Source organism: Strongylocentrotus purpuratus, unplaced genomic scaffold, assembly GCF_000002235.5.
Source record: "Strongylocentrotus purpuratus isolate Spur 01 unplaced genomic scaffold, Spur_5.0 spur5_scaffold_7, whole genome shotgun sequence".
In the NCBI taxonomy this organism is placed as follows: Eukaryota; Metazoa; Echinodermata; class Echinoidea; order Camarodonta; family Strongylocentrotidae; genus Strongylocentrotus; species Strongylocentrotus purpuratus.
The window spans coordinates 8,054,531-8,076,321 of record NW_022145613.1 but is presented as its reverse complement, the minus strand read 5'-3'; the positions used below and the strand labels follow the sequence as shown (position 1 = coordinate 8,076,321).

The 21,791-nt window shown below is 38.3% G+C and overlaps 1 protein-coding gene across 4 annotated transcripts in view; it reads right to left on the bottom strand.

Annotated features, from left to right (window-relative positions):
* LOC752458 (vacuolar protein 8) overlaps positions 1-21,791 on the bottom strand; it is a 56,769-nt gene that overhangs the window by 8,170 nt on the left and 26,808 nt on the right. For 3 of the 4 annotated variants that reach the window (XM_030974837.1, XM_030974836.1, XM_030974838.1), the window contains exons 2-11: positions 19,728-20,090; positions 11,840-12,048; positions 7,968-8,090; positions 6,978-7,097; positions 6,228-6,350; positions 5,092-5,214; positions 4,044-4,252; positions 3,266-3,311; positions 1,783-1,916; positions 513-638 (exon numbers count right to left, since the gene is read on the bottom strand). In XM_030974837.1, coding sequence (XP_030830697.1) covers positions 513-638; positions 1,783-1,916; positions 3,266-3,311; positions 4,044-4,252; positions 5,092-5,214; positions 6,228-6,350; positions 6,978-7,097; positions 7,968-8,090; positions 11,840-11,990 — 1,155 coding nt within the window. In that variant the 5' untranslated portion in view covers positions 11,991-12,048; positions 19,728-20,090. The remainder of the gene's footprint in view (positions 1-512; positions 639-1,782; positions 1,917-3,265; positions 3,312-4,043; positions 4,253-5,091; positions 5,215-6,227; positions 6,351-6,977; positions 7,098-7,967; positions 8,091-11,839; positions 12,049-19,727; positions 20,091-21,791) is intronic. The other variant, XM_030974840.1, reaches the window with a different exon arrangement.

Genomic DNA, 21,791 nt, shown 5'->3' with positions numbered 1-21,791 from the left:
CTTGTCCATACCATGAGAGATTTACCTACCTTTTCCAAGAAACTTCCGCCATATAAAACGTTCAATGTTGTGTCAGTTTGGATTCAGTTGTTTTGCAGCATTTAATTATCATGAATCTGAACCACTGGTATAGTTAGTGAAAGTTTCATGTCCACAAAATTAGCCACACTTCTGGGGGGTGTTTCACAAATATCCTAAGTTGAACTTATCTCTTAGTTGGACTTAACAATTTTGGAAAGCTGTTAGTATCTATGAAAATATTTTGTAAAAGTTCTTTTAAAAGGCATAAAATGTTCAAATCATTCATATTTTCTATCATCAAGGAGATTTTATGTTCTTGATGCGGAATATATAAAAAGTCTAAAATACTTGAATTTTCTCTTTTGAATATATTATATTTTAAGGCTACTAATGGCTCTCCATAATGTTGAAGTCCAACTTAGAGTTAAGTTCGAGTTAGGATCTTTGTGAAACACCACCTGGTTTTACAGTAGTTTTACAAGTAATCTTACCCTGGTCTTACTGCCAGCAGCTAGGTTGCGTAACGTCCCTGCGGCATGGCAGTGTGCATCCCACATCATGGGCCGTCTTAGGATGGTTGTTATCTCCTCTAAGAACCCCTCTTCAACAATTGGGATCTGGAAAGGAAATAGTATAGAGTGATTAGTTTTATAGACATAAAGGTCATCGGTAAAGGAAGTGGTATTGGTAGTGGTAATGGTATTCATAGTGGTAGGGGTAGTTGTATTGGTAGTGGTAGGGGTGGTGGTAGTTGCAGTGGTAATGGTAGCGGTAATGATAGTTGTAGTGCTAGGATAAAGGTTAAGACAATGCTCAGTAAGTGACCCACATCATGGGCCATCTTAGGATGGTCGTTATCTCCTCTAAGACCCCCTCTTCAACAATTGGGATCTAGAGAGGAAAGAGTATAGAGTGATTGGTTTATCAACATAAAGATAGTGATCAGGGGGAAAGGAAGTGGTACTGGTATTGGTAGTAGTAGTGGTAGGAATATTGGTTAAGTATTAGTGGTAGCGGTAGAGGTGATGCTAGTGGTAGTGGTAGTTGCAATGGTAATGGTAGTAGTGTTGGTAGTGGGTGACGACAGTGGTAGAGGTAGTGGCAGTAGTAGTGGTAGTTGCAGTGGTAATGGTAGTGGTAATGATAGTTGAAGTGCTAAAGGCTAAGGCAATGCTCAGTGAGTGACCCACATCATGAGCTGTCTTGGGATTTAGTTATCTTTTCCAAAATTCCCTTTTCAACAGCTGAGATCTGGAGGGGAAAGAGTATAGAGTGATTGTTCTATCAACAAAGTTGAAGCTGTAGTGGTAGCGCCATCATGCATCCCTCATCATGGGTGGCCTTCGAATGGAGGTGAGAGATGATAATAATTGTACTAAAAATTTCAAGTGTTTACATTTCCTTGGTTGTTGGTGATCGAGTGAATCTATTTCTTTGCAGAAAGTGACAAAACTTATGAAATTTTAGTAAACAATGAATGAATGAGAGGCCCTGGCAAGTCAAACAGAGCTGCCAATTTATGATGATCAATCATTATGTTAAAACTGTTATTCTTCCTTTCAATGAACTTTAAAACTTAACTAATTTCTTATCCTTTGGAAAGATTTTCCTCACACTCACCCTGATTAGTTCATTTCCTTATCCATTTTGTGAAACCAACTCGATGCCAGGATGGACTTTCCCTTGAACAAAATCTCTTTCAGACCCTTTCAACTTTTGTCAACACTGTGCTATACGATTAATTATAACCAATGTACATACCTCATTGAGTCTGTGTATGGAGAGGTTACGTAGAGCAGCGATGGCAGCAGACAGGGTCTCCTTGGAGCTATCCCTCATGATGGCATGAAGATGAGGGAGTCCTCCTAAGGTTACTATGGCAACCTGATTCTCATCTGATAACAAAAAGATGGAAACAGGGATGATATGAATTCTAAAATTATTTAAAAAAAAAAAACATTTCCAGGGCTCAGCTTCCTGACCAAATGCATGAAACTGCAAACACTGACATAATACTGATACTGGGATACAATAAATCTGATCTAATTCCATAGTGCAGACTGTAATAGCCGATTCAATAATTAGTTAATTTAATCATCATAATTATCAACACCACTGTCGTCAACAGCACAGATATTTTCCAGTGCTTTAATCTTAAAATCATTCAGAATACAAAATTGATCACAAGTTATTAGCCGATGTGCTCAAGGGTAAAAAGGCAAAAACATTCCCGTCACCATACATTTCATTACTATATCAATATTTGTATTACTCTGAATGAATGAATGCATTTGAACTCTACAATTGAGCTTACCAGGAAATAATACAATACTAATCCACACGCATCAATGAAATTCATTAACCTTGTCCTTTATCTGAATCAGGCTTATCATTATCACAATGGGTATGCCATGCATGAAATGTGATGTTTGAAGCAAAGTACTGGATATGCTTGTCAGAACTCAAAGGTTATTGTAATTGTGTCTTGCTAGTCTGTTAAGGTCATCTTATTATGAGTAATTAATGAAATAGTTGACTACAATGTGCTCAATAAGTTCAGTCAGGTCAATCAAGTCAATAAGAATTACAGCTGTATAAAGTCCAAGGATACAATGGCCTTTTGAACATTCTATTTGCAACAAATAGTGACTAATACATTTGCCGCAAGATCTGATTGGCAAAAACAATAGCCAACAATTACTAAAAGGATTGCATTCGCATTAAAGAAAAAAAAAACCCACCTAAATACCCATAATTACCCATTCCTAGTCTTAGTTGGCTGCATGACAACCCTTTTTTATCACCAGAATAAGGAAGTTTTATATTAGATATTTTGAAATAAACTAGAAGCCATTGGTAACAACTACCCCTGTCAAAATACAATTTAGCAGTGTAGCACAGGAATATCAATTGAGTGACACGTGAAGAATTAAAGCAGGACTGCACTACCTGTAGCTACTTGGGCCCTCTATATAGCAAACAATGCCTAAGCGTTACCTATTGGTGCCCCATGATCCTCTTTTTCTTATGTTAATTGAGAGCTGGTTTGATGAGATAACCACCTGTCAGTGACCAGGCAGGGAGGTTTAATCCCTCTTTGCCAAACTATTGCAGACAGGCTTTAAATACAGTCTTTAGTAGCTCATTTGGATGAGCTCACACGATTGACCATTGCAGAGAGTCATGAATTGCATTTTCTCTCTAGAGACGACAAAATAGGAGGAAATGGTTATTGAGGACTCACCGTCTGAGGCCAGGTTTCTGAGGGCAAAGCAAGCTTGGCATTTCACCTGTAAGGAGGAATAGAATGAAATATACAGTGTGAGTCACACAAAAAAGGAAACACAGATTCAACCCTTGCATCGGTACATAAATATCTAATACACAAATAATTCTTATATACACTGCTCGCAGGTGAAGTCACGATCGTATAATGGATGAGACTTGTCCAATTCACTATTTGGCTCATTGTGACTTAACAGTGTGCAGGGCATATCACTAATGCACAAATTTCAAACATGAATTATTTGTTTCATATATATGGTCCGCAATATGCATATAAAAGCAAGAAAAAGGGAACCGACCCGCTAAAAATGCCAAGAGTCACAGTTGTAAGGGCTGCCATTTGCTTTCAATGACATCACAATGACTACTCTTTTGTAGCTTCGTGGTTTTGGTCGATGCGCTAGTGCCCTTTGGTAAAGCGTTAATCCTCATTACCAAGTCCTCTCCTACCATGTCCCTCGGAGAGGGCTTAAAGCCATCAGTCACCTAGTTCTTACTTACAAGCACACACATGCTTTCTTAACAGTCGTGTTAAACACACCATCAACCAAAAACCATCAAATCAAACTTGCAGTACATATATGTAAGTGCCCAGACAAGCCAATTACATGGAAAGTTCATGAAGAAGTAAAAATTACATTTCAAAATCCAGGATGTACCTAAACTTTTCACCCCACAAAATCCAAACTGGCAACTGTTATTTCTGTGGTGCTGGGCCCGCAATGCTTGGTACGTACCTTATCAGCAGGTGAGCTTAACAGACTGATCAGCATCTTGATGACCTGATGGTTACCCTCCTTCACCACGGCAACACGATGCTTTTCATCCACGGCCAGGTTACTGAGTGCCGCTGCGCAGTAGTATTGGATGTCGGTGTCCCGCGACTGAAGCAATGTTAGGAAGGTGGTGACGGCTCCCAGGCTCACTAACACCGTCCTGTTGGAATCTAAGGCAGAAGAACAGGAGAAATTTGGTAAACATATATATTGGTAAATACATAGCTGTCTTTATGAAAATTAATTAACCATAGGGTAGCCAATTTAGAAATATTATTGAATACAGTACATTGGTATCAATCTGATGCCCCGATACAGATGTCATACAAGTATTGGTCTTTTGTGAAGAGCTTATATCTACCACTCAATGGGAGCTAATGGCACTCATTGTGTAGTGTTTGGGGCTAAGCTACCACTAATGAGTTCACATCATTCAGTACACTTCAAGTCAAGAGAGGAAAAGATAGATCAATATCTTATCAATGGATATTCATGTAACAATGGTGCTTGAAATAACACCTTCACATCTCAAATCATGTGATAAAATGATTTGACTCTGTCCCCTCAACAGTATACATGTATAATAAAATATCACCTTATCTTCAGAAACAAACAAAAGCTACTTTTGATGTGCATCATAATTATATGAAATCACTGTATTCGAAATTGAATTTTAAAGTTTAAGGAAGAAGATATGTTGTAAATTTCAAAATAGTTTTGATAAAAGAGCTGATTGCCATGGAACACAAGAAACCTGCATGATTCAATGATTCTGTTTAACTGTGTGGTAACCACAAAACCTTAATTATATTCCTTTTATACAGGGCGTTTCTGCCTACCGGTATATTTGATAATGATCAGGGCCATGTTGCATAAAACAATGGCAACTACCATGGTAACAGGGCTTAATAGCCAATCAAAATCAAGGTTTCCATGGTAGTTACCATTGATGGCAAAGTTACCATCAATTGTGAGTTTATGCAACGTGGTTAAAGTAAAGATGGGTTACCTATGTGAGTGAGATTAAGTAATGCTCCTGCAGCGTTGCGCTGTACCCTGATGTCTGGTGATGTGGTCAGAGCCATCAGTGGAGGAACACCATTACATGAAACAATTGCCATTTTGTTGGTATCTGGAGCAGAGAAAAGAAACAGAGAGAAAAAGAGGTAGAGACAAAGAAAGAGAGAGAGAGAAAGGGAAAAAAAGAGATATTAAAGTTCAAAGACATGTACCATAATTAAATAATTATAATAATAATAATTTGTTTAGCGCAACTACTATATCAGTATACTCTACTGCGCTGTGCTGAAAACACAACTCCTAAACAGTGCTACTTTACAAACATGCAATAAAAAAAATATAGAGAAACGAGGCATGAGGGAGCATGGTCAAGGGGACATGAGTTGCATGTAATGAAGATTAGACGAGCTTGAGAGAGAGAGAGATAGGGGAATAGTACATCGACATCATGGATGAACATCTCTGAGCATTGAAGTGATATACTCTGTTTATCATTGACAGACTGAAAAACAGCAAAACATGTGAGGAGTACATGGGCTTAACATGTACCACTGGATAAATATCATCTTCACATTTTAGTATATCTGATTGGGGATGTGCAAGTTGACCACAACACCAGGGTTTCTTCCTAGTCTTATACAAAAACTACAGTGGGTTGAGGTCGTGACGCTCCTCTACACAGGGCCTCCATTTAACATCCTATCTGAGAGACAGAGTTTTCCACTGTAACACAGCGTGTGTTTATGAAGCAGGGGAGGGGCACGTTAACATACAGCGCAGGTTTCAGTCATCCACCTAGGTTGGATTTGAACCCACAATCTTTAGTTCGACAGGTAGATGTTTTACCCACTGAGCCAACTCGCCTCAAGAGAGTTTTTGAAGAAAATTTTATGCGTAATGCCTGCTGAACAAGGCTTCAAAGCCCCACTGCACTACCTATAGCTACTTGCGCCCTCTATACAAGCGGTACCCGTTGATCCCCCATGATGCCCTTTTCTTATGTTAATTGAGAGCTGATTTGATGAGATAACCACCTGTTGGCGACCATGGTGGGACGTCTAATCCCTCCATGCCAAACTAGTGCAGAGGGGCTTTAAGGGAAGAAGTAAATATATGAAGACTTACTTGAGGTAGCGAGAGTAGTGATGCATCCACAAGCATTGCACTGGATCTCTACATTGTTTGATGACAGAAGCTTGATCAGTACCGGGAGGGCGCCACACTTCACGATCACACTCTTGTTGCTCTCTGTGACATTCAAATACAATCATACGATAAAGTCAAATACTTGGATAGAAAAGATCCAAGAAGAAATGTCTAAATATTGTACAGATATGATTTCAATTGCAAAACATGGTGATGTGAACGTTTAATTCAGTGACTAAGAATGAGAGGTGGGTAGAGTAACTTACTTCATAAGAACACTTTTTTTACTCTCTGTTTCATGAAAGTACAAACAAAAGTTCATGAATCATTACAGGTATTCAAAGCAGGTCGAAATGAATAAATATATTTTCTTGAACATTCAAGTCCTATTTTGTGACTAAAATAAGTTTGATTTCACTATTTCTTTTGATGCAATGGAAAGAAAAAGAGAGACAAAATGTTGCTGAAACACACATGCATGTAGAGATATATAATATTAAAATAATATAGAAAAAAACATCACAAGAAAAATAAAGATGAAAGAAATATTGGAAAGGAAAAAAGTGGATAACCAGGTAAGAATCAAGATTAAGGTACACAAAGAAGGCCTTTGAGAGGGTAAACGAGGATACAGTTTGTATGAAAAAAGGGAAAATAAATTTAAGAATGAGAAAGGTACTATACAGGTAAAGAAAAAATGATAAGAGACATGGGACATCAAAGTCTTACCATGTCCACAGAGAGCAAAGTTACTGAGTGCAAGAGAAGCGGCTTTCTGCGTCTCAACATCACTTGACTCCATCAAGACAAGAATGGGCTCCATCACTTTGGCTGATATCGGCTGCATTACTAAACAAACACACAAGCAAGAAAACAATGTCATAATGGATTACAATTCTATAGAATTAGGTTTTAACAACTTGGTTCACACACAAAACAGGACTTCACACTAACTTTTTTGGTAGGGGGTCCGGATTAGGCTTTTTGAGTCTGTATGCATGGGCCTATGTGAAAATTTCAGAATTTTGGGGGTACAGACTTAGATTTTGGGTGCCCAAGTGTCCCGGGCCCCTGTTAGTGTCTAACCCCGACAAAAAGATCTTAAAGTTTCTCATGCTTGGGTATATAGAGGGCAGAACACGGATGTACGCACAGGAGCATAATACCTGTTGGCTCAGTGTTATATAGTGCAGTGAGTGATCGCCAAGTTGCCTACTTCATGAACGACTTTATACCCCCGCATGAACCTCTTTAAATAGAAAAGTATCTTGACATGTAGCATCACAAATGGGTATGTTCTCTTTAATTTTCTGCATCTGACCACTACAGGGGCCCAGCAACAGACAACTGCAATCAATTGTACCTTTCGAGTCCTTCAGTTATGAAATCACATTTAAGTACCGGGAAACATGAACGAAGAGATGCAAATGTTGTACGACTATCAAACAGTAAATAGGTGGGTGCATTGTGGTATATTGACCCTCAAGTATAGAGATACCGGGTTCCATCCTTGAATGTTGCTTACATTCTCGGACAAGGTCATTACCCACTCCATTTAACGGGGTACCTGGCAATACTGGGGTAATAACAACTGCAGGGCTAGTACTAGGAAGAGCAGTGTTAATAATGATGGGGTAACCCTACTGCATGTACTATCATTATATTGATCATCATGCTGAAATTCTATAGACATAAATCTTTCTGATTCTACTGACTTACATCTCTCACTGATCTCTGCTAGGCATAGTGCTGCCGATCTCTGCAAGTCTGCATTCTCTGAATAAGTCAACGTACACAGAGCTTCTAAACGCTCCTCAGAGATGGTAGGCTTCTCCTCATATTCTACAAAGGAAAGAGAGGTAAGTTTATGTGAGTAAAGGAAATCATGGGGCATTATTCATCAAGACACCAACCCTCATAGTTCTGATTCATTTACATGTAAGTCAATAAAATAATAAATTGCATTACATGGGGCAAAGTTTGTGTGATCATTTTAAATTGTTTATTAATTCCTAGTTAACATCAGAAGTTTTTTATAATTGTATACAGAATTTAGCAAATTAAAGTTTCAACTTGCACAAAAATATGAATGCTGGATTTTTCCATTCAAGTAAATAATGTTTATCCAAAAATTATGATCTTTCAGACTAGATATTTTCTGAACAAAGAATACTAAAGTAAGATTCATGTACGTTATACAGACTTAGAAAAATACCCCCTAATCTTGTATTTGGTGTTACCCATTCAGGCCTTAAATTTCAATATTTTTAGAACAAGGCCACTTTTTTGTAGGGCACATTCCTATATTACAGCACAAATAGGAAGAATTGGAAAGGGCACAATAAATCTCCAAGGCCAGTGAGAGGGGCATTGAGGCCAATCAAAGGGGCATCCAAGGCCATGGCCTTGGATTAATTTAAGCCCTGCCCATTTGTGAAAGGGCTACTCCACAATATATGCGTTATTATAAGCAAGAGGGATTAAAAGAGACAAAGGGGAAGAGATGGGCGTGACAGATGGACAGACAACAACATCTTTATAAATATACCCACTTGCCATCAGCGCTCAAAATACACGGGGGCGGTGGGCGATTCGCCCCCGTGAGCTATATAATCGCCCCCGTCAGGATGCTCACGGGGGCGATTGCAAAATTAAAAATCGCCCCTGTGGAATTATGAAATAAAGATTATCTTTTCTGTTATAACTTTAACACAATATTGCGTAAACCCGCTGAAATCTGGTGATTTCAAATGACCAGCAAATAATGAACCTCGACCAGTAAATCAATATTAGGGACTTTTAGATTTGCACGATGAGAATGTGGACTGCAACGTGTGACCTCATTATAAGGCACTGCCAGTGCTTAAAAATACGACACATGTGACTGCCAGTGCCTTAAAAGGACGTCCACGCAAATCTAAAAGTCCCTATTGAGAAGAAGAAGAAGACCAAGATGTCGTGGAATGATATGGTAACCTGGACAGATCTACGGGGGGGGGGGGGGGGGGGGGGGGGGGGGGGGGGGGGGGGTGGGGAAGGGGGTAGGGAGTTTAACCCCTCCTCCCCCCCCCCCCCAGCCTCCTTGGGCTGCCAAGTGAAAATGTGATGTGCATAGAAAAACGCCATACATGTGTCCAGATCGACCCACACAGTAAGATGTTAGTAGATGCCAGGAAAACAATACAGGGTTCAAAATAGCAACAAAAAAAAAGCTTGAGGACGATGCTTCGCATGTAAGTAGATGCCAGGAAAACATCACTTACGGGGGTCCAAAATCAGGGGCGGATCCAGCTGGTGGCAAGAGGGGGGGGGGCCCAAATCTTGAGAAAATATTTAGCGGCGAATCGGCGAGTGAATGCACATATATTTGTTTTTGGGGGGTCCAGTTTTTGGGGGACATTTTTGCGCCGACTCAGTCGGCCGGTAAATATTAAAGCAGGGGAGGGGGGAGCTGGAGAGGAGGACCACTAATTTATTTCATTTTGTTCAGGAAGGGAGGTGAAGCGCCGTTTTAGCATGACTTTCTTTTTAACTCTTACTTTCACCTATCTCAGATAACCCTAAGTTTTTGGTTGCTGCTTTATATGTAGTTGATAATGCATGATTGAAATAAAGAGAGATAGAGAGAGTGAGAACCACCATCATTTTGCAATGGTTCAGGGTTTGTGTAATGTACATTTGAAACATTTCTTAGCATCTCAACCCTAAAAAAAATAGCGAAACTATTTTTGAGGAAAAGCATTATACTGAACTGAATAAAGAATAATAACTTTATATTGGCTCATACTAATACTGATAGATTAGGTCAGATTAGGAGAAGTGTATTCTTCAAGTGTCTCTCTTGGAGAGACACTTGATATGGAATTTTTAATGGGCCACTGAACCTGTCATGAACTGACAGATCACTATTGATGATGATGATTCTTTAATGAATATTTTACATTAAATGGAACGTCTCAACTCAGTAAGCATGGCTAAGATTTGTAAAAGTTGTTTTTACAGAGAAGATTCGGGTGAATAGCAGTGCTTATTCAAAAGCAATCCTTGCATCAATTTGAATCACAATCATTATTTGTCGCTTAATCCCTTTTAATGACTTTGTTTTCTTTCTCTTTTGCAAGGGGAGAAGAAGATATTTCACGTTAAAGACATCATAAAGATCAGTGTTGTATGCGTATATATGATATACACAGGCCCCGCGGAACGTTAATCAAAGTGGGGGGCTAAAGTATTTACGATCAGGTAGAGGGTAGTGAGCGTAAATTGGTGGGGGGGGGGGGGGGTTCAGGGGTTTTAGGCATTTAATTACGGTCAGAGAAGCACAAATATTTTGATGCCGCATTTGTGTCACTGGCAGGTAAGGGGGGCGTTTTTATTTTATTTCTTAAGGTAAAATTTACGTTACTATCCATTTTTTACCGGTTTGGGCGGCTGGGGGGGGGGGGTGGGCCGGTAGAATTCTACCAGCCCGTGGATCCGCGCCTGTCCAAGATAGCACACACACAAAATTGCCTCGCCGCTATGCGGCTCAGTAAAGAAAGAATGTAAATGTTGCTCCCAATAATGAGGAGGAAATAATGTGCAGAACGGGAAGAAATCGAGAGAATGTCATCACAGAATGAAAGTCAGTAACAGCTATGTAGCTTGTAAATTTGTAAGAGGGAAAATGCTGATTAAAATGATAATGATGAAATAGCAAATAATTAAGGAGTATCATAGGTACCAATTCAATGGATATTTGTATAAAAAAGAGCCCCCATCAGTACTAAAAGAGCCCCCGTGAGAAGGCTTACGGGGGCTCTTTTTTGGGGGGAAGAGCCCCCGTTGACAAAAAATTGATTTGAGCCCTGCTTGCCATGTGAGTAAAGAGAACCATTTAAACGTACATAAGTAGAAACATGCTTCACATTTTTTGCATCTTATAACACACAAGTAAGTAAGTAAGTACGAACAGGACTTTTATTTCACACTTCTACTTTTTAAATCCCATCTCTTGTTGCTATTCATTAAGTACACAAAAAAAAAAAAACTGTTTAACACTGTTTATCGAGGTATATGTGAACAAGCTTTAAATGGAAGAAAGATTGATGTATTATCCTTGTGTAACATCAATTATTGAAGAAATAGAAAAATCCCATACAGCTCTAACCCTACCTACATATACATAAACCCCTGTGAATAAAATACAGGAGATCCTTTTTCTGTGTTTTTTCTCTCCATGGCCAGTATCAAAAGTCCATGAAGCTCCTAAAAGACTTGATTTATTATCTTGTTGTGACATCAATTATTCAATAGAAAGATCCACATGTGTGTCTAAGGCCTCAAACAATAGGTTGGAGAGCCCTGTGATTACAACAATGGTCTTGGAATAGGAAAAACCGGTCAGAGTACTAGTGCCCTCTGGTCAAATATTAACCCTCAACTACCGGTGATGACCTGACATTTGTTCTGGCGACATTTGACCCAGGCTTTATTTCATCAGAGAAGATTAGGGTTAAGTTTAGGGTTGCGATTGGGTTTTAAGGGTTATGGTGATGAGTAGGGTTAATTATATTCACTGAAATACAAAACAAAGAAACAAAGAACCCTACCTCTGTTGAGATAATGCAGAAGATCTTTGACTGCTTCCCTCTCAGTATCCAACAGCAAGGGTTCATAGAGGTCGTCGTCAAAGTGACGGTATTTGCTGTAACATCCACAGCAGCTGCAGAGGGAGAGGACATACTCCAAGCAGGAATCCATCTTGTTTTAGAAGGGAGCCCTCGCAGGCAGGATTAGAGAGAGGAGAGGATGAAGAAGCCTGTAGACGAGATGAATAAGGTAAATAGCATTCTAGATTATATCATCAAAATTTAAGTATTTTTGTACTGAGTAAAAGATGTTGATTAAATATATTTAGAATCAAGGTAAAAATCAAAATATCAATCAAAGGCTTGTCTATCATACTTAATAATCTTATGCATTAAAACCATTGACAGAAGCAGGGGTTTCGCTAGAGTGGGGTGGGGGGGGGGGGGGGGGGGGGAGGTGCACTGACATTTCCAAACAGCTTGAACCTGAAACTTGCCATCAAACTTAAATGAAATAGGTCACCATATTCCAACTTTTCAAATTGGTACGAAGCAATCTACAAGCAAAACAAAAAAGGTCCTAATTATTAAAGCGACTTTGCCAAAAAGGGATGAAAAAATTACATACTCAGTGACAGACAATTTGACAAAAATGCCGCAATTCCTTACTTCAACCCTTGACCCAATGGCCAACACTATCCATATTCTAAACCTTAATCCTTAGCTAAAATCTCAATCGCATCCCTAACCCTACACTTTTTACAAAATTAACCTCAAGCAATTGTCGCAGGAGGGAATGTTGGATCACCATGTAATCCATAGCACATCTTGTCTTAGGGCAGCATCTAAGCTCTCCAGGGCCTGTCTCGACCTCGTCCTACTTTCTCCTTGAATCTTCAGTTACCACACTAATGGATTTTAATTGAATCAATAGGCTCTCTCCAACCTGATGCTGAATAGGTTAGCATCTGTGAATCTCTCAACATTAGTAGCACACCACAACCAAAGAATATATTACCCCTCTTTGCTCATTAAGTACTATAAAATAAAACCACTGGCAAGCGAAAAATCCATCAAAAGCTTCTTCATCAATAATTTCATTACGCTTCAGGCCTAGGCAGCAAAATTGAGAAGAAGAAGAAGAGAAGAGAGGAAAAAGAAGAAGAAGAAGAAGGGGGAGGAGGAGGTGGAGAAGATGGAGATGGAGGAGGAGGAGGCGGAGGAGAAGAAGGAAAAAAAGAAGAACAAGAGGAAGAAGAAGAAAAAGAAGAAACAGAAGAAAAAGAGGAAGAAGAATCAGTCAATCTTTCCACCCTGATACTGGACAGATTAGCATATATGAATCTTTACATTAGTAGCACACCACAACCAAAGAATATATTATCCCACTTCGATCATTAAGTACTATAAATAATTATAAAAAACCAACCACTGGCCAGCTAAAAAATCCATCACAAGCTTCTTCATCAATAATTTCATTAGGCCTCGGGCTCGGGTAGTAAAATTGAGAAGAGGAGAGGAGAGGAAGAAGAAGAAGGAGGAGGAGAAGAAGAAGACACAGAACAAGAACAAGAACAAGAACAAGAAAATCAAGAACAACAACAAAAAACACAATATGGGGTATAATTTAGATACCGGTACATACACTTATGAATATAGTACTGAGAAACAGTAGATTCAAACATTAAATGTATTCAACTAGTTACATAAAGCAAGCCTAAATGTCATGTTAATCAATCAAGCATGTTTCCTGACACTGGACGTGGTTACGGTAAACACTTTTCAAAACAGTGTATTCTCCAAAGTTAATCGAGCTTCAAAAATATAACAGTAGTTAGATGATTCTATTATTCTGTTGTGGAAGCACAATCAAGAGGGAATTTCTCTGTCATTGCCCCTGGCAAGGTCGTCATTATTTTTGAGAGTACCATCGTAACCAAGGAATAAATTTCAAAAATTATTTCAAATTGAGAGAGCAATTACCCTAGATAAATTCTATTTGTGTTATATTTGTTAAAATCTAGTTTAAGCAGGCGGGTCACAGATATAAAAAAAATTCACATGATGTAGTAATGTGCAGTGTATGGATATTAATGTGTTTTCCATTCAATGAACAGTACGTGTACATTTATACGATCCATTGTATTCATGAGCTAACTACATGTACAGTCCAGACATCACTAGTCAATTGAGGAAATTTGATTGACTGTTCAATGAACATGATCAAAAAGTTTTCAGGATAGCAGCTAACGGAGAAGTTCATTACCCGATAACAGAAGTCATGTTGAGCTAGATTATGTATTGTATGTCACTGTCATGTTTGCACATTTCAATAGGTGGATGGCATGGCTAATGAAATCGTCTTATATTTTTTCTATGAAGGTCTTTGCTACCATTTAAAGCAGCCCTCAATATCTAAACGTACATGTATCAATAAGATACAGACATACTGGATCAAAATCTTTGGCAGCACTTGGCTATTTCTTTAATAGGAGGGTATGCTCAGTGGCTGCCAGGCTCACGATCAATTGGGCAAAAAGAATTTCCATTTTGGTTTAACTTAATAAAATTTGAAGTGGACTTTAAAAGATTATTATTATTATTATTATTATTATGCTTTTATGGGGCCTTGTGGTATCATAAGAACAGGGATATTGGAGCTAAAATTCATGTCTTTCTGGTTAGAGGGAAAAGAGCCTTATACATTATGTTATGTACATTTACCAAATTAATTAATCTTAAAACTAGATGGAATTCGACTGCGCGCAGTCGAAAATGATGCCTCCGTTATAGAGCAATTTTACAAACCAAAACAGAAAAAAAAAATTGAATTCACGTTCAATGGTAATCCATTGACAGGTTCTCAGAATATTGTGATTACAAGCAATTTCTCATATACATATATGACCCTTTGATCTTTGACCTCATGACCATAAAATCTACTCAGTTCATTGGCTCTGCAAGATGTTCTGAGTTAAATAGTAATCCATCTGTCAGTTCTAATGAGAATGCGTTCACAAGCTATTTTTGCATACATAATGGGCCCATGACCTTTGACCTTTGACCTTATGAACCAAGAATCTACTCAGTTCATTGGCTCTGCAAGTAACAAACATGACCTAATTTTGGCATGAATCCATCAATCGGTTCTTGAGATAACGCGATCACAAGCTGTTTTGCATTCATAATGTGCGCTGTGGCCTTTGACCTTTGACCTACGTGCTCCAAAATCTAATCAGATTGTCTTCCTATGGTGATACACACTATCATTAAGTTTGAAGTTTAAATCTCCAGTGGTTCTTGAGATATTATGATAACAATCTCAATGTATGGAATTTCATAAGTTGACCTCTGTGACCCTTGACCTTTGACCTACGTGCTCCAAAATCTAATCAGATCGTCTTCCTATGGTGATACACACTATCACTAAGTTTGAAGTTTAAATCTCCCGTGGTTCTTGAGATATCATGATAACAATCTCAATGTATGGAATTTCATAAGTTGACCTCTGTGACCCTTGACCTTTGACATACGTGCTCCAAAATCTAATCAGATTGTTTTCCTATAGTGATACACACTATCATTAAGTTTGAAGTTTAAATCTCCAGTGGTTCTTGAGATATCATGATAACAATCTCAATGTATGGAATTTCATAAGTTGACCTCTGTGACCCTTGACCTTTGACATACGTGCTCCAAAATCTAATCAGATCGTCTTCCTATGGTGATACATACTATCCTTAAGTTTGAAGTTTAAATCTCATATGGTTCTTGAGATATCGCGCTAACAAACTCAATACAAGGAATTTCAGAAGTTGACCTCTGTGACCTGTGACCTTTGACCTACGTACTCCAAAATCTAATCAGATCGTCTTCCTATGGTGATAAATACTATTCCCGAGTCTTAAGTTTAAATCTTAAATGGTTCTTGAGATATTGTGATAACGGTCAAACGGGACGTACGGACGGACAGACGGACGGACGGACGGACGGACGTACGGACGGACGGACGTACGGACGGACAACCCGAAAACATGATGCCTCCGGCACCACCTTCGGTGGCGGAGGCATAAAAATAAATGCCCCACAAATAAAGTAATAAACATTTACTTTAGAAGTATTCTTGCATTACATTTACAAATGTGTTAACATTTATATCATTAAAAAATAGTGTTAATCATATCATATCCTCTCCTCCCTCCCTCCGTCATATCAGCATTTTAGAAAGCTAATCATGTCTTTTAATTAAAACATGAATTGAATGTTTCGATCGATGTACATGTAGATCTATAGTGTGTATGATAGGGAGGGAGGGAGGAAGACACACACATGTGTAACACAATACTGAACATCTTTCCCAGGGCTGTGTTTTTCTATTCTCACTCAACCTGCATGCATAACAAGAGACACAGTTTCCCATTTGAAATGAGATAATCAATAGTACAGCCGAAGAGCAGAATGCATATCATTATGGTAGCTGTGCTTCAGTGTTTCAAGGATCATAACGTTGTCTGCCTATTCAGTTGGAAGTATTGTTATTACAAAAGAAAACAAATTCATAAATGCATGCATTCTCGGTCAAAATGAAGCATGATTCAACTTGGCGAATCACGACACAAATATAAGGACTTTTAAGGGTTTCGGACAGGGTTTCAAAAACACAATTCTGTCCACTCTACAAAAAAGATATAAGTTGTAGGCCTTAAATGTATGCCAGCTTACAGGCCACATGGAAAAACGTGGAAGGAAAATCCTAAGAAAATAATTTTCACTTTAATTTTTGTTTAACTTAAAAAAAAAAAAATTCCTTATGAATTAAATTTGATTCACATAAAAATGGAAATAAATCAAGAATACACCCCATAAACATGTACATCATTAAGGTCTACTATAGTACTGTTAGAGTACATCTACGTCACTGGTACATGTACCTTTAAGACTCCTCGATCGATAAGCATTAGCATATATACAGTAGACACATGTACATGTACAAGAAGCGAGAATCTCGTAACTCAAGGCGGCTTTATATCTGTCCCTCGTTCCTTCCTCCCACTTCTCCTTCCTTCGCTGAAAGAGCCTTGCTTTGTCACACGCAGCTCATCTCAATTCATAATTCAATCAAAAGCTTGCGCGATGCTTGCTGGCGATACACAGCAGCAGCGTACAGTATCGCAGTGTATATGCTGCTGCATGCTTTTGTGCATGCCTTTTTTCAGTTGCCGAGGATAGTGCAGCTAGGGTGATCTCGTTTCTACAATGATGCTTCACATACCCTTGCATCCACGCATGCGACACATGGTATTAGAAATGATGTGAAAGATGCAATCTCAATCTTCACTACAACACCCTCCCCCCCCCTCCCCCCACCCTTTATATCACTGTCTCTCCCTCTCCCTATCTCTTTTATCTATTTTCTCTCTTTCTGATCATGTCTTCCTATCTTGCTCTAGCTCCTACTTTCTTTCTTTCTTTCTTTCTTTCTTTCTTTCTTTCTTTCTCTCTCTCTTTCTCTCTCTCCCTTTCCGCCCTGATCACCACTTTCTCCCCCCCCCCCACACCTGCAAATTCCTTAATTAATCATCTCCGTGAATTTTCCAAAACAAAAATAGAATGAAGGCACTGAAGAACGGAGTGGAGACAACAAAAACTCATACCAAATCAAAAAGCAATAAAGTAGTACAATGTGGTACATTTACATTAGCAGGGGTCATGCACATACAGAATGCTGCTAGCACGCGGCAAACTGCTACATCTTGTACAGTACTTTAAATATAACGAGATGACAGATAGTAGTTGTTATCCCAACTTGTATTATTTTGTAATTAGATCAGTTGTCTTTCTCTGATCCATATTGCATGCAGCTATATCTAGGTACCTTCGAATTGCCATCAGTATCCAATCCATTTTAAGCATTTCTAAGAATTACATAATTGGATGAAAGCTGTCATCATTGGTCAAATTTTGAGGTATTGCTGACTTCCTTTTGTCAGTACATACATGTACTGTACTTCAGCTTGTCCTGGTCTAATTGATAAGTGGAATGACAGAGTTGGGTAGCTTTGAATATGATGCATCAAGGCATTAAATCATTTTCAAGCATTTCTGAGAATAAAACAATTAGTGAGAATAAAATAATTTGTCAGAATTTGTCAACATTTGCCACATTGCTTTCATTTGCCATTAAACCATTGATCTTTGTCTAATCCATGTAGCAGGCACAGTTTGCTCACTGTATACATGTATGGAATACAGAAGATATTAAATCCTTTTCAAGCATTTCTGAGAAAAAAATGGTGACAACCTGATCAGAGGACAACTTTGGCAAGCAAAACAGTTGCTTGGGAATACATTTCTGTGAAAGTAGTTAATGTACCTGTTAGATTTGGGTATGGGAAATTATGTTGAAGAAAAAAAATTGTGACAGTTCTGTGTTTTTTTCATAAAAATTCCAAAATATTGGTTGCTTGATCTCACCATATCAACATTTTGGAATTAAGAAAGTCAAAAGTTGTTTCTTCCAGAAGATTTAACAGGGTTTATACAATTTCTAACATCATATAGGCATTGCATTTTTGAACCATATTTCTTGGCAAAACTATGTACTTTTACCTAATATTACAAAACCAAGACTTCCTGAAAAACAGCCTTATGGCTGATAGCAGGTGTTTTAACCGTGGTTAAATAAATTTAAAAAATAAATAAAAAAATAAAATAAAAAAAAGCGAACATGAGCTTTGAAAAACAAGAGCTTATATACATGTAATGCTTTGGTTGCAAAACCATGATTACAAAACCAAGAACATGTTCAAACAGCAGACAGATTACCCATCTGGCGTCAAGCCGCAAACAAAAGCCAAATGTTCCACAAAAAGGCAAAGTTTAGTAAAAATTGATTTTTCTCTCCAATAATCTATACCTCAAAAGATATTGACATCGGGTGTTAGATAATGATGGGAAATGCGAGATAAATTGCATCTGCTAATGGAAGCGTGAGAAACTAGTCTATGGTGTTTTATAATTCTACTGACAACCTTGAATATCATGGGACTGAGGATCTGTCTTTTAAAGCCCCACTGTACTACTTGAAGCTACTTGCTCCCTCTATGTAGAAAACAATGCTTAAGCAGTGACCATTGGTCCCCAATGGTCCTCTTTTTCTTATGTTAATTGAGAGCTTAGTTAATGAGATTGCCACCTGTCAGTGACCACATTGGGTGGTCTAATCCCTTCTGGCCAAACTAGTACAGAGGGGCTTTAAAGCAAATGCAGGAGACTGAAAAGGGAAAAATATCTGCCACATAAGGGGGGGGGGGGGCAGGGAAGGGGTAGCAAAATGTATTACCGAAAGTTGTATTGATCTGGGCCATACAATGGAAAATAGAAGGGTGGCATTATTGCCAGCTTCACCCTTTCCAGGATCCACCACTGAACCTATGGACCGTAAAATGCTCAAAGAGAAAAGTTACTGGGAATGGGATGGTACACTGTATCCTATTGTTAAATTTTAAGTCTTGTCACTATTATATAGCGCAAGAGCAAGTGGAATAAAGCAGAGGTACAAGTGACAAAATAAACTGAAGTGGAGTTTATTTGTCCATTACCTCTTTAAAAATCCTGAATTCAAATTTAAATGAACAGCAAGGTAGACGCATTTCTGTCAATGGGTTGTCATGCATAAAATCTCTGAACAGGATAGTTTGGCTCAAAAGTACATCTACATGTACTATATGTAGGCCCTACAAATATCATGTTTTACCTTGATACACTGATGTGCAGTACAGTCACCCCAATTTGCAGTACATGGTTAACCTAAAAACAACTTACTCATAAATTTCTATTTATCGTACATCTATTAGCTTTGTAATTAAGATAAGCCCTATTTCTCTATCTCTACAAAGTCAGTACTCACAATCTTACCGCTAACGCCAGGTGGTAGAACTAGGCACCTTGAAGAAATACCTCTCTCCTGGATAGTACACTGGTGAACCTTATCCTCAAACAGATGCAGCAACAGATTACTTATGTAGGACAAACCATCCAGGCGAACACTTGGACACCAACTAACACCTGATGGGGTTATAGTCTACTTATCACCAGTCACGGGCAATCACTATTGTATGGTTGGAAACTGGAAGAGCATCAAAGTCACCAAGTGTATCACCTCCTTCTCAAGAACCACTGTTCAGTGTTCACCGGACCAAAGAGATCTCATAGACCAGACCATCTTCAGATTTGCGGGTCACAGGTTTCAGGGCAGCATCTTAACAAAGCTCTGCATATAAATAGAAACGAAAAAAGTGCACTGGATTAGAGAACAACATTTCATTTACTTATCTCTCTTTTTTTTCTTCTCCACAGCAGTCATCTGTGCTGAAGAGTAAACATCCATGATTTGTGTTTGATATAGCAATTACTAACAGCACAATCGTACATCCCCCATAGTTAAAGTCTGGAATGAAATGCTTGTATACACCCAGCCTGCCTCATAATACAGCTTAAAGCAAATTTAACAAACCATAGGCACTGGAGCACATCAATAGTATGTTCCTATTCTGAGTACCGTAAATCTCTGTGTATAAGGCGCACCTGTGTATAAGGCGCACCCCTATTTTGGGGGCAAAAACAAAAATAAAAAAATAAAAATAGTTTTGTTATTTTTGTTTTGTTGTTGATGTTGTTTTGTTGCCGAAAACCCATGCGGGGAAGGACCTTCATTTAACATCGAAGTGCAGTTGAAGGCGCTGATTTGTACTTGTGAACTTGTCACAAATAATAGTAACAATGTCGTTTTTAGAACAATGTGTAAGATCATTAATGTAAATTAAAAACAATAGAGTACCTAGGATAGAACCTTGTGGTACACCATTTGTTATAGAAAAAAATTTGAGGAATTATATTATATACTACATATTGAGATCTATTAGAAAGATTACTGTCAAACCAAGATGACAGACGAATTTGAGTGTTGTTGTAGTTTCCGAGTGGTGAGTCAACATACTGATTACTGAGCTGGGAGACTTTGCCAGGCATAGCACCATAAATTGAAACTAAAAAAAAAAAAAAAAAAAAAATCTATGTATAAGACACACCCCCGACTTTCAATTTTTTTCGGCGGCAAAAAAGTGCGCCTTATACACAGAGATTTACGGTAGTTTTTTAATACAAATCAGACAAAGTCACCACAGGTTTGTAATCCCATCATCAATTGAATATGTATTCCGGTCAGCGTTGCTGTCCTTTATAACTCATATGACCTTCAGTAATGAGTAGTCTGCAATATCAGACCCTATTGCGATTACCGGTATTCAAAAGCATGGACAATACCTATATATATATATATTTGATATTTTTTGTGTTTTTCTTAATTCAAAAATGAATGGCGGACTGCATGGTTGCATTTTTTCAGATGTATGGTTTTAAAGCGTTAATACATGTATGTCACATTCTCAAGAAAGATATATTGGGACAAATCAAGTTTTCGCATAGCTTACTTACAAAATTACAAAACTTGGAAGGGTATGAATATTTTAGTTGTAAACTGTATATAGCGTACTGTAAGTGTGTACAGTATGCACACAAATGTACACACAGCTGTACGTACACATAGCCCAATATATGTTTTTAAAAAATAGTGACAATACATCTGCTGAAATATGATCACAATATTGACTGCTATGAGAGGCTTAGCTGTTTATATAGGCTCAAGGGGACGTTACATCCTGCTATGACCCCGAAGCGCGCCGCGACAGCCCCGAGAGCAAGTATAGAAACAGCTATGCCTCGAATATTAAAGCAGTCCATACATCTTTTATATACCGAATTTACAAAAAAATCTACAAAGAATTCTTGCCTTATCCTTTTCTTGAGTAAAGATTGGTTTAAACATCACAGAAAATCTGAGACCCCTGTCAGTTGATCTTCGTTGGAAAGTTGCCTGAATGTTACGATCATTCAGAAAATTGCACACACACTG